This window comes from Oryctolagus cuniculus, chromosome X (genome assembly GCF_964237555.1).
Source record: "Oryctolagus cuniculus chromosome X, mOryCun1.1, whole genome shotgun sequence".
Taxonomy (NCBI): domain Eukaryota; kingdom Metazoa; phylum Chordata; class Mammalia; order Lagomorpha; family Leporidae; genus Oryctolagus; species Oryctolagus cuniculus.
The window spans coordinates 24438524-24452412 of record NC_091453.1 but is presented as its reverse complement, the minus strand read 5'-3'; the positions used below and the strand labels follow the sequence as shown (position 1 = coordinate 24452412).

At 39.6% G+C, this 13889-nt stretch overlaps 1 protein-coding gene across 2 annotated transcripts in view; it reads right to left on the bottom strand.

Annotated features, from left to right (window-relative positions):
• The window catches only part of OTC (ornithine transcarbamylase), a 97953-nt gene that overhangs the window by 56844 nt on the left and 27220 nt on the right, over nt 1-13889 (bottom strand). Inside the window, exon 1 of one of the 2 annotated variants that reach the window (XM_002719837.5) lies at nt 9693-9906. The exons of the other annotated variant lie outside the window; for it this stretch is intronic. Coding sequence (XP_002719883.1) covers nt 9693-9769 — 77 coding nt within the window. The 5' untranslated portion in view covers nt 9770-9906. Of the gene's footprint in view, nt 1-9692; nt 9907-13889 lie in introns of those variants that run through there. 2 annotated transcript variants of the gene reach the window in all.

Genomic DNA, 13889 nt, shown 5'->3' with positions numbered 1-13889 from the left:
GGTGGCAGGGGCCCAAACACCTGGGTCATCTTCTGCTGCTTTTCCTCAGCCATTAGCAGGGAGCTGGATCGGAACTGGAGCAGCCAGGACATGAACCAGAGACTATATGGTTGCCAGCTTTGCAGTTTATCGCTTGACCCACTGCACCACAACACTCGCCCCCATTACTATACTATTTGAAAAAGAAAAAAAAAAACTTGCAGGAAAATCTCAGTCCCTTTGTTTCAAGGAATTTGAGAAACATCCTTAGCTATTGGAACTCCTAGCCAGGGGAAACAACTAAGGAGCTAACTGTGAAGCCTATTCTTTGCCTAGAGTCAAATTCAGACTTTCAGTTATTTTGGAGCCTACAAAAACTGGGTCCTCAAACTGCTATACATAAGGGAATCAGTATACTCCCCCTCTGCCAGCCCTGAGAATTTGTTGTATCCTCTCCCTTCTAAATACTCATAGACCTACAGATTTCATTTAAGAGATGATCATAGATCATAGAATTGTGTTATTCTTGCTGAATCTCAGAGAAATACAAATGGAAATGAAAAAGAAATAAAAATTTTACAAAGAATTAAATGTTTTCCCCTGGTTTCTATGAAAGGAAACAGGAAAGAAGATCAAGAACATCTTTTGCCATTTCAAAAGCACCACCTTCCAGCTCTTACTACCCCAAGAGAAGACAGACTAGGGGGAGGCAAAAGGTCTCTGGGACTTCCTCAGATTTGTCTTTCCACATTCAAGAAGTTTCTAAGTTGGAGGTGGGTTTAAGCAAGTGTTTAAGCTTCTGTTTAGAGCCAGGGCTAATGTTTACTGTTGGGATTGCGTTGTGAAATGCTGCTATAATTTCTAGTCGTCAGTTCTCCATGGACAGAACATACAAGTACAAAGGTAGAAAGAACATACAAACATCCTGCTTGAATCTTTCCTTTTTGCCAAGATCTGATAAATTTTACTTAAAAATGTATGTAGAACTGAAACTTTATTTCAAATTCTTTGCCTTGGACCACATGACTGCCAGTGATAATGTTTTACTCACTCCTATTGCCCTGGGATTGCACTCCCAATAAACGTTAACAGATAAGCTCTCCCTGCAAAGTCTCTTTGTGTCCCTTTAAGATTTTGTGTCTTTGTTTTGCAGTAAGGACACAATGTGAGATCTACTCTCCCCAAATATTTAAACTGCTCAATACATATTGTTAACTATAGGCACCTGCATGATGCTGTACAGCAAATCTCTAGAACTCATTCATCCTGTACAACTGAAACTTCATATCCATTAAGTAGCAACTCCACATTTCCCCTACCCCGGACCCTCTGACAACCACTAGCTATTGTGATTTTATGACTATGACTATTTTGGATATCTCATATAAATGAAATCATACCATATTTCTCCTGCAATTGACTTATTTTACTTAGTATGATATCCTCCAAAGCTTTTTTTTTTTTTTAAATTCAGGCAGTTATGGCTTTGCATGGTAGTATGAGGTAGTGTGAGACTATAAATAACCAATAAATCTAAAACAATGCAAAAAGACCTTAATAATTAGAGGGCAAAATCATAATTGTTGGGGTCAGCATTGTGGTACAGCAGGTTAAGCTGTTGCCTGCAATACCAGCATCTCATACCAGAGAGCCAGTTCAATTCTCTGCTGCTCTGCTTCTGATCCAGCTCCCTGCTAATGTATCTGGAAAGGCAATGAATGATGGCCCAAGTACTTGGGCCACTGGTCCAACATGGGAGACCTGGATAGAGTTCTAGGTTCCTGGCTTTGGCCTGACCCAGCCCCAGCTGTTGCGTTTAGGGAGTAAACCAGTATACTGAAGATCTCTCTCTCTCTTTCTCCCCTCTCTTTCTGTCACTGTACCTTAAAAATAAATGATAATAAAATCAATATTTTAAAAAATAGCAATTGTTCTGAGACTTAAAAAAATGGTTTTTCCAATACATTAAAAACACTCTCGTTTCTGGTAATAAAGGAAGAAGTAAAAAAGAGAGGGAGGTGAAAACATAGTAAAACTGATGCATTCTTAACAGACTGTAATAAAAAAAATTAAGACATTACAAACATTGAGAAGTAGAATGCTTTATTTGTTTGTTAAAACTCTATCAAAAGCAGTTTAAACCGTGCTTTCTTGCTTCTTATAAGGTAAGAGTACACACATTTTCCATTCTTGGTGAATTGTTCTACTCCTTTTTCAGTCTGGACTAGCTTCTAACATTTTATCATTTGCACTTTCAGTGTTGTACAATATCTCTAAGAATTCCTTTAATGTAAAGTGTTTCGCTAGTGTCATGTCCTGGGACACCATTGTCCTCTTTGTCACAATCACTTTCTGCAGTTTTGTCAGTCTATATCTAGAGGGTCTCAGTGGCCGCATCAATAGCCCTGCAGCCAGCAATTTGTTTTATGCTTCCACTTACATTTGATTCTAATTTAACTTCTAGTGTTACCACTTTTTACTTCTCTGCTACACTTGCACATCTGTTAGAAATTCCCTCTTTTGATTATTCATATTTATAAAATGTCCATGGCTCTGTACTAGGAGAAAAGAAGGCAGCAAAATTGTACTCTTTGCTGTTCATTATATGAGCTGAATAGCAGATAGACACTAATCACTAATAAACTTTGGAAGAAGTGATACGATTGGCCAGTGATCATGATGTGCTTGTTATTTACACAGTGCCTGAGGAGCAAGCAGCAGAGTTTTATTTTATGCAATCAGCCACAATGAATATACCATGGTAAATGAAATTTGAACTGTGCTCTTTGAGGACTGATGCTATGAACTTAACTCTGATAATTGAAGTCCATGCATATGGTGACCATGCAAAGGAAGGGCTGCTTGTATTTCACAGGCTTTTCTGTCACAAAACTATTACTGCTCTCCAGACATTCTTCGCACAGCTCTCAAATCCAGCTCCTTCTCATCCTTATGCTGGGAGCTTGAATGCTATATCTTGTGAGATTCCTTCCTTGACTATACTAAGTAGTCATCACTTTACCCTCATTCTATTCACAGCACTATTACAATTTGTAATGTGTATCTATGTGCTGTTTACTGCTTGCTTACACTATTTTCTCATTGGACTGTTTGTTCCATGATGTCAGGGACCTTTCTTGTTTTATTCACTAATACATACCCAGTGTTTATTGCCAGAGCTGGGATATAGTATTTAAAATTTTTATTAGATTTATTTACTTGAAAAACAGAGTGAGAGAGAGCTCCCATCCACTGACTTAACCCCCTCCCCAGCCCCCACAAATGGCCCTGGATCAGTCTCAGGGCTGAAGCCAGGAGCCAGGAGCTAGGAGCCAGGAGCCAGGAGCCAGGAGCCAGGAGCCAGGAGCCAGGAGCCAGGAACTCAAACCAGATCTCCCACATGTGCAGTGTCAGGAACCCAAAGACTTGAACCATTACTGCTTCCTCTCATTGTCTACACTAGCAGAAGCTGAAGTCAGGCTGAACTGGGCATCGAATTGAGACACTCTAATATCTCTAATATGGGATGCATGTCTCTGTATAGGCATCCTAACTGCTAGGGCAAATACTTGCTCCTTCAAGAAATATTTCTTACGTAAATGGATGAATGAATACTATTAGGCATCTGGGACCAAGTCAATCAATTTGTATAAGAAATTCAGTAGATTTCTGGGAATGAATTTAGAGGTATTTGTCATGACGGGTTTTCAATGTCCTTACCAAGTTCTACTGACAGGAAAAGACAACAATGGCTCCCAAAACAGAATTAATGTTGAGGTAACAGCAAGTTTGACTGCATCTCAGGCTGAACACAAAGCCTAAGAATCATAGAAGACAATTGACCGTGGCCTGGTATGTTGCTAAACCTGAAATCTCCTAAGGCTCAACAATTCTGATATAGTATTTATAGAACAATGGTTGGACATTTACATGTGAAACAAGAGCATTAGAACCTTGGATCCTCAGCTCTCTGCTCTGGCCTGGGAAAGCAGTAGAAGATGGCCCAAGTCCTTGGGCCTCTGTGCCCTCGTGGGAGAGCCGGAAGAAGCTCCTGGCTCCTGGTTTTGGATAGGCACAGCTCTGGCCATTGCAGCCAACTGGGGAGTGAACCAGCAGAGGGAAGACCTCTCTCTCTGTCTCTACCTCTCTCTCTCTCTGCCTCTCCTTCTCTCTCTGTGTAACTCTCTCAAATAAATAAATAAATCTTAAAAAAAAAAAAAAACCACATTGGATCCTAAGCACAGTACTTTAAGTCAAGTGCCCAAATCTGGAATACTGGTTAGAAGACCTGATATAACCAGTGTTTGTTGCTCATAGCTGAATCTGAAACAGTAGCAGTGGAACTACACAGATACTTTGGCTCCCTCTCTTCACAATCCCCTTTTGGAAAGGACAAAAAGGTATACTGCATACTGTATACCTGTTCATACCAGCATGTGAGGGCTTGAGTGAGTAACTAGAAAATCTTTAGAAAATTTAAGCTCAAACTAGTGAAGGGGGTGACGCTGTTTATACCATAGAAAAATCATTAGTTGTCACCAGCTCTCTCAGTTCTATCTAGGAGGTTGGGCAGGAAGTGTTAGCTTGGGAAAAGAGCTGTTTTTCATAGATATCAAGAACTAACCAGGAAAATTTATCACTGGAAGGAAAGCAAACACAATGGCCCCAGTTTAAGTTCCTATCCTGTTTACCATCTCCTCACAGACCTTCCTTTGGCTCCAAAATGAAGCTGCCACAGCTCTTTCTCAAACTACTTTGAGAATTAGAGAAATGTAAATGAGCTCTACAATTATATGATGTTGAAATGCCTCTCATATAAGCTCCTTCTTTCTGTTCCTTTTTCTGCTTTTTGATGATAAGCCCATACTTAAATTTGGCAAAACTGCTGGCATGAATGGCTACTACGTTCCCACAGAGATTCTGTTCCTCAACTGGAGGCAAACTACTCTGGTTCATGAGCCCCAGAACCAAGGCCAAAATCACTATTTCAGTCTTCTCATAAGATGCTTGATCTTCATGCAGTAAATTGCATACGATGTAAAGCCAGAAATAAAGAAAAAATTTAATTGGTAAACCCAGCCTAAACCACATTATCAGTCTTCAGCCATGGAATAAACCATGGGGATCACACAGAGATTTTTCATCAAAACTATCATCGCGGTTTGGTTACAGCCAGAGCCTTTGAAAAAGGCAAGACTAGTTCTTTTTATTAATGCTATCCCTTTAAAAAAACAATTACAGACATTTCTTAACCCCCGAACACTGGACACTAAGAATATAAGCCAAGGTAACAATAGATCCTTTTTTTCACTTCCCCCAAATATCTTTGTAGCTACAATCTGGAAGAGTATTCACTATTGGCAGAATGAAGTCTTTCATTGCTAGAGTGTGCATTTTTCAACTCTGGTAAATTGGGGAATGGGAGAGACCTGGATGGGGTCCCTGGCATAACTGTACTTTGTGGGAAGAAAAAGTGCTTGGATCAAGTAAAATGCGGTCAGTCAGAAGCTGACTTTGCCAGAGTAGGAAAAAATTCAGTGTTAAATGATATTCTGATCCCCATGGAGAATTTGAGATAAAGATTTTAGCTTCTGGAGGCATAAAAGAGGGCTGATGGGCCTCATGGCTGAGATTTTGATGTTTCCCTAACCTTGCAATAATTCCAGAGTTAAAGTGTATTTTTGTGGGCTCTTTTTGGTTTTGTTTGTTGTTGAGATATTTTGTCTATCCCTACAAAACAGACATAGGGCAGGGACAGATTGGTTAACTTGATCAACTTGGAGAGATCAAGTAATCAAGTATGTAATCAAAGTAATGGGAGAAAAAGAGAAGTGGCTTCAAATATTTGAATTGTAGTACTAGTTTAGCCAAGATTTAGGAATAAACTATAATCTTAGGAAAGTCGTTTGCCATCTCTGGCCTCAATTCTTCATCTGCAAAATTAAGAAAGTGAATTAAGCCAGTGATTTCCTATGTCTGTCTTCTAGAATGTTCATGAAGTTTATAAACATAAGATTTCTCATGGGCCATCCTGGGCCATTCTCAGTTGTCTAACTTCGATTCTAACCTTTTCTTTCCTCTTCAAAATGCATATGAGAATTCACGTGAGGAAGAGTACCTTTATTTTCCCACACACAAAAAAATCTTGAACTGATTCCATCAATGTGCAAAAAACCCACAAATCATTTCCAGATGTATTTACTTACTATTAGGTATAATACTAATTTGCTGGTAAAAATTTACTTGAAACTTTCCTCATTGTTGCCACACAACCATATGTGGTACAATTTATTATTTATTACTGAGTGACTAGGTAATTTCTAAGATACTTTAGATTATCAATATCCTAAAATCTGAAACTTCTCCTCAAACGAAAATTGAAGAATTCAGTCGAGGGCTAGCTTTATGCAGACCTACTATTAAAGGGCTGGAAACCTGAAACTGTTGAAAATCTGTGGCTAAATTTCTGAATTACTAAACATAAGAAACTAGGAGAAACATTTTACTGTTGGCCAAGGGAAACATCATGATTCCATACCATTCCAGATCCATTCCTTGTATGGTTTTCTGAAGTCAAATTAGGATACTTTTTCTAAGGCATTCATTTTAAGTTTTGACATAAAACGTGAGTGATCAAAGAGCACTGTTTCCTATCCTCTATGCAAGAGCATGGATGATCTGTAATCACTCTGTCTGTGTGTCCCCATGTGTATGGATGGGTATGTTTTGGATGAGGGAAACATAATGAGTTATGTGAGCCCTCCCAGAGTCTGGAATGAAATACCTGAAAACCAGTCACCTCTGGCTTCCATCCATAACCTGCACAGAATTGGGTGGCTTAGCTCAATATTCTCTGAAGAAATTTCTATTTGTGAGATGAAATTGAACAGCACTTACAAACTGGACTCTGATAAAGAGAGAGATTTTTTAGTGTTTCTTTAAAACTCTAAGTAGCTTTCCCTAATAGGCCACAAATCATAGGGCACTCTCTCTTACCCAAACACAGCCAGGCTCTAGAGCCTTGTTTGTGAGATGGAAGCCTGTGAATTGGGTGTTTTGAGCAATCTTGGTGTCTGATTCTACTGATTTTTAAAAATTAATTGACTATAAATGATTGATCTAGGGGCCTATGTGGCTGCCTTAAGCCTTGCTTAAGCTGTTATTTTATCATGGCCACGACAACATGGCTGCTCACTTTGAAACTGTGCAAATCCCTGTTTTGTGCCACATATTTCCTATCACTTGCAAGTGGCAAACTCACATGGTATGTTGTGTAACAAGGGACCTTTCCCAAGAGAGATTGGAAAAGAGAATTTGAAACGCTGTGGAAGGCTGAAAATTAAAGTGTAACACAGGCAGAATTGACAGGGAGATTTTCTCTGTTGCTGGGGGGCTTATTAAATATTGTGGGTCTTACTGGTGTTCGGTGTGTCTGATACAAGTAGGAAAGAAAAAGACTCAGGCTGCATGAGAAGGCCATGGTGAAATCATGTCAACATTATCTCATTTTTCATAGAGCCTCGTGCTACTGAGATTTCACAACATGCATAAATTGAGACTGTCATCTTTTAAAACTGTAGGTGTACATTTGGGATGATTTACCTATGCTTTTGCCCCAGTTCCCATTCCCTGTGAGAGACGCAAGCCAGGATTTTCAGAAATTCATTTTCAGAAGTGACTACAGACAATAGAATACTAGTAAATATCAAAAAAAGCCCAACTATTTGGAAGAGGTTTTACTTTGCAAAATTTAACTTATAATTATTGTAAAAATGCATCCCTGTAATTTTCAAACAAGAGTTCAAGTTTGGGACCAGCATTGTAGCACAGTGGGTTAAGCCACTGCTTACAACACTGTCATCTCAAATGAAAATGGTAGTTGAAGTCCTAGTTACTCTTCTTTGTTTCCCAGCACGCTTCTAATGTGCCTAGGAAAGCAGCAGAAGATGGCCCAAGTACTTAGACCCCTGCCACCCACATGGGAGGCCTGGATGAAATTGTGGGCTCCTGGCTCCTGGCAGATCTGACCCTTGTGGACATATTGGGGAGTGAACCAGAGAATGTAAGATCTTTCTGCCCACCCCTGTCACCCTGACTTTCAAAGAAATAAAAATAAAATCTTTAAATAAGAGTATAAGTTTAAATTCCAAGCTTTGGTTATTCATTCGGTTGATTATTTTCAACTCAGTGATGATTCTTTGTTAAAAACGATGGAATAAAATTTCACCACATCTTTATCTGATGTGACTCAGTGAGATGGAATAATAAAATAAATAATGAATATTATTTAGTTACATCACAAGTTTCACACACATTATCTCATTAATTATCACTAGATTTTGACTTCATGTATCTTATGATCTTATTTATCACTCTATCTCTAATGCCTTGCATAGGGCATGGCGCATAGTACATGCCCAATAAACATTTGCTGAATGAATGACCAAATCACTTTGTGATATAGGCAGAACAGATATTATCCTTTTCCCCTTTTTATCAGTGAAGCGACATTAGAAGTTTACTTGCTCAAGGTCATACAACCAGCAAATGCTTGTACCAGGCCATGAACACAGTTCTTTGGACTCCAAAACCTAAGCTTTTTTTCAAAACTACTGGACTATGTACTCTGATTCTGGCATCAACTGGTAAACCCCCAAATCTCCCTGAGCTTCACTGACCTTCTCTGTAAAATAATAGAAGGCACTATTTCACGGCTGTGAGGTCTCCCCTAGGTTTGTGGGCTTACTCTACAATACATACAGTGTTATTCTGGCTTCTTAAAGCCTTATATTCACTTTAAAAAGTGGTGCTAATGGGGGAGTCCAGAGAACCTAGAGCACCAGGTGATCTAAGAAAGGGAAGCCATGGGCCCCTGTCACAGGTACACTTCCCAATACCAGAGAAAACTTCAGACTAGAAGCTTCTTCCCTTAGGAAGTGAGAGACATTGTTCTCAGGTTGGTTTCCCTTGTAAACAGTCTCTGAGGAAATGCATTTTTTTCAGACTGGTAACAGGCAACTACTCTAGAAACTTTCTAGCAATGTTGTCTGCACCTGATGGCCTTGCTCACTCAGCTGAGTCATCTCCCCATCCCCACCTCTTCCCCGCTGACACGCTCGATGCCTTCAATCCTGTGTTCAGTGGCTGGAAGCAGGATTAATCTTTTATCATGAATTTATTGAAGCAGTCTTCCTTACACATGCCATCGAGAATTTCAGGGATGGATTTTAAATTTGGATATTATAAAAACAAATGAAAATACCGCGATCCCCACCACATTTGTGACTCCTTTGCAATGCCTTTGTAAATATTTATCTAATTGTGATTTGGAGTCTGACTTTGTTTTAAAGAACTGATTAGTCATGAGAGCGATACGTTGTTTTCCAGCAAACCCAAATATAAGCTGAAGGCCCCTGTATATTAGTCCCTTTAATTTCCTCCAGCTGGTTGCTTGTTTAGAATGTACACAAATGGAAGATGTCAAGAACATTTAGTCATTATACCTGTTGTGGTTAGCTTTCCCCACAATGCACGACAAAATATGATTACAGAAGGACTGAGAAATGAAAGCTCAGCTGGAATTAGAGACAGCTGTCTGAAGAGTAGAGCATGTACTGCAAAAGAAGCCTTTGTGGCTGCATTCCTCTACAGACTGTACTTTCATTTATCACTACAGTTCCCAAGACAGACCCAGATCTCTGGCCAGCACTTACCCAAAATTTCGCACCATGAAATTGTGAGCATTTCTAAGAGCTGTGTTGTTCAACAGGATCCTCAAATTAAACAGCATCTTCTTTGGATTGTGAAAAGGAAGATTCTATGTCTTGAAGACTCCACAGCAAGTTAGCCAGTGGAGGCCGCAGCTAAAAGCTAAGAATGCTTCTGATTGCAGTGAGGGATCAAAGGTAATACCACCCTTCAACTACCTTATCAGATCCCCTGGTTAGAGATACTACCGGGCAGGGTGCAAGAGCATTTGAACTTTAAGCTAAGCTCTACCACTCTGAACTTTTTTTTTTCTTTTGAAAAGGAACCCTGACTCTTTTGGTGCCCAACCTCCTCATTTTTCATAATATATTTATGCTGTCACATGCTTGTATAAAATCGGTTGACAAGTACTCACTGAGCATATAATATATGCAAGGCAGTGCAGTGCTGGCTTCTGTAGGGGTACATAGAAATAACTCATTCAGAAAATGTGAATTGGCAGTGCAAAACCCCAGGTATTCACATGACAGCCCTGAGTATTTCCATTGATTTCATCTTTCTACCTCAAAGTCTCAGTCTTTCTACAAAAACAAATGGAAAAAAATACCCTGGAAGCTTTTTTTTTTTTTTTTTTTTTTTTTTTTGGAGGGGTGGTTGGCAGGGAGCTAAACAGGGGACAGAGGTATAGTAAAAAGATCTCAGCCCTGGAGTTCCCTCTGTGCCTTGTACATAGATCTTCAATAAATAAATCAATAGTTACCTACTGATTCTAGCAGAAGCCCACAGTCTGTAAACTCTGCAAAGATGAGATCATTTGCCTTCTTTGACCTTAAAGTCTACTTTGGTATCTGACAATGCATTGACTTTGAAAACATCCAATTTATAACTGTGGAGAAATAAATGAATGTGGAACTGAGGACGGTCCCTTAGTGATCTGGAGAGGCTGCTAGGGGAGAATCTTTCTTCACTGCTACTGATTGTGGGATCCTGATTCCTCAAAACTGGAAGGAGCTACAGAAGAAGAAAAGGAACCTTTGAGTAGACCCAGAGAAAGGAACAAATAGGGTGTGTAGCATAAGAACAAATGATTCAAAAGTGAAGAGATGGATCCACCCCATCATTGACCATTAAAACAAAGCCCCAGTCACCACCAAGGATGCTATGAAAACACAAAACCACAAATGTCTGTTATATCCCCTACGGCATTCGGTCTTCCCCTACATACTTGCTACTTAATGCAGGCACCCACAGCTGTCTTCCTGAGCATGAGTGCCCCACATTCCTCACCCTTCGTGTGGGCAACTATGAGGTACATTCTACACATTCCCTCAAAGGTCCCCTGTGGCACTGAACTTCAATTGTCCACAACAGTGACCTGCTTCTAAGCGTACCCTGTGTTAACTGGCTTCCCTTTTTAGTCTCACTTCTTCACTACCCTACCAGTGCTTCCTGGGATCACTTCCCAAATAAACTATTGAACCCAAACCCCCTTCTCAGTGTTGGCTTTTGTGGAAATGCAACCTTGCCCCTGGTCCACCTCCCAATGATTTTTCAACAAATCTGCTTCTTATTCTCTTTGCTTAGGCCCTCCTATCTTTGACTTTGTACCTGGGCTTTCAGTGTCAACAACGGCCTTGCATACAATATCACACCCTTACACACAAGTTGAGGCCCCATTAGCTTGCAACTAGTGGTTTGCTGATAAATGTTTAATAAGCAGCTCATTGAAAAAAGAAAACCAGTTCTGAACTGTAGCATTGTCTGATTTTTGTGGTGTAAAACCTCTCACCACAGCCAACTTCAAGCACTAATGTGATATCATTGAACATGAAGTTGGGAAGACAGGTGTAAAATTGGTTCTTGTGAGCCACGGTGAGCTAGTTCACATATACCATTGCCCAGAAAGGAGGATTATCTCATGGATTGGGAAGGAATATTGAAGGCAAATTCCTGAGTATCTTGGAAGCCAGATTATGGAGCTAAGAATTTAATCTGTAATCAAAGGGAGATTATTAAAGTTTTGGAGCTGAGGCAGACAAGTAGACAATGTCACTATCTCTATTGTGTTTTTAAAACATTCATCTAGTGGTATCATGTAAGCCAAGTGGGAGGAAAATGGAGGCAGATAAACAAAGAGGTTATTGTGTGATAAAAAAAAAAAAAGACCCGAACCTATATCAAAGTTGTGGAGATAACTAAAAAGGGGGGGGATGAGTGCAAGAGAGATTTAGGGATTAAAATCCTCCCAATAGGACAACTGACGGAATGTTCAGGGAAGGGAGATGGACAACTTAGTGAAATCCTAGGATTTCAAGTTTACCCTACAATTCCAAATAGTTAAAATGTTACCAGTGAGGATTAAACATGACAATAGGTCTGATCTGATTTCATCATCATTTAAAAAATCATCTATTATTTTTCACTTTATGTATCTGTGTGAGAGCAAACTGTTGAAATCCTTACTTAATGTATACTAACCTGATCTTCTGTATATTAAGATAATCGAAAATGAATCTTGATGTGAATGGAAGGGGAGAGGGAGTGGGAAAGGGGAGGGTAGTGGGTGGGAGGGACGGTATGTGGGGGAAGCCATTGTAATCCATAAATCGTACTTTGGAAATTTATATTCATTAAATAAAAGTTAAAAAAAATTCTAAAAAAAAAATTCTAAAAAAAAAAAAATGTTACCAGTGAGGATTTAAAGAGTGTTGGTTTCCTGACATACACAGCTTTGTAAGTATCATGTATGAACTTGAAATATTTCTTTGAAATTGCCACTGTGCTTCTTTAGAGAAACTCAAGCCTCAAAGAGGGAATCAATGTGATGTAAAGGTAATAATGATGAAACTGATGTGTGATAACCAAAATAGACCTATGGCTCACTCATTGACAAATGGTGAATTTGACTAAGTCAGACCTGAGACCCTCAGAACCCTCATTGGTCCAATGAAAGGTTTTAATAAAATTAACTATTGGCGGGCGCCGCAGCTCACTAGGCTAATCCTCCGCCTGCGGCGCCAGCACCCTAGGTTCTAGTCCTGGTCGGAGCACTAGTTCTGTCCTGGTTGCTCCTCTTCCAGTCCAGCTCTCTGCTGTGGCCCAGGAAGGCAGTGGAGGATGGCCCAAGTGCTTGGGCCCTGCACCCACATGGGAGACCAGGAGGAAGCACCTGGCTCCTGGCTTTGGATCAGCGCTGTGTGCCGGCCATGGCAGCCATTTGGGGGGTGAACCAATGGAAGGAAGACCTTTCTCTCTGTCTCTCTCTCTCTCTCACTGTCTAACTCTGCCTGTCAAAAAAAATTTATCTATTACAGTGCTTGGTAAATTTTAACATGCTAATCAAACATGAGGTACAGCGTTTAACAGCCTGAGCATAGCTACTGTCAATAAAAAAAAAAAAACTATTGCAAATTTGAGCTTTACACAAACAAGGCATATGGCTGTTACCGCAATGAGAAGCTCTGATTTATTTTAGAGTGTTACTAATTACATAAATAATTTGTGTAGCCACTTGTCTGGAATCTTGAAGAGCCTGAGAAACTACAGAATTTGCATGCAAGTACAGATGTTGGGTGAATCTTCCCAGTTCTAAAGGACTGACGCTGGTGATCTATTATCCACTTGATAAGAACAAAGAAGCTTGTAACCCTATCTGAGACCAGTAAGCCATCCTGTAACCAGGAGGGGAAATAGTCTTAGAATGAAGCTGTTATTGGTAGAGTGAAAGAAGGATTTATCACTGATTTGCAAAACCAACCAACCTCATTATGCTCCCTACCACTGACACCTTTATGTAAAATAACAAATGCCATTTTTGTTTAAATCACTCTGAATTGGAGCTTTTGTTACTGGAGGCCAAATGCATGTTAATACACAATTTAGCTTAGGTTTTTGACAGTATATAACAGCAAGGGGAGGAAAAATCCTTCAAAGATGTGAGTTCTAGTTCAGAACCTATTGTCTATTTATTGTACTTGATATTTTTGTCATTTAAAAAATTTCAAGTTAGCACAGCATAAACTTAACCATTTTGATATACAGTACTGACTGTAACGCATGTATAGATATCTGTAAACACCACCGCAATCAAGAAAAAGAACAATCCCATCACCCCAGAAAACTCCTATTTTAAATCCCATTGTAATCATACCCTCTTTTATCCCTAATCCTTGGTATAATGATCTTTTCTCTCTCTCCTACAG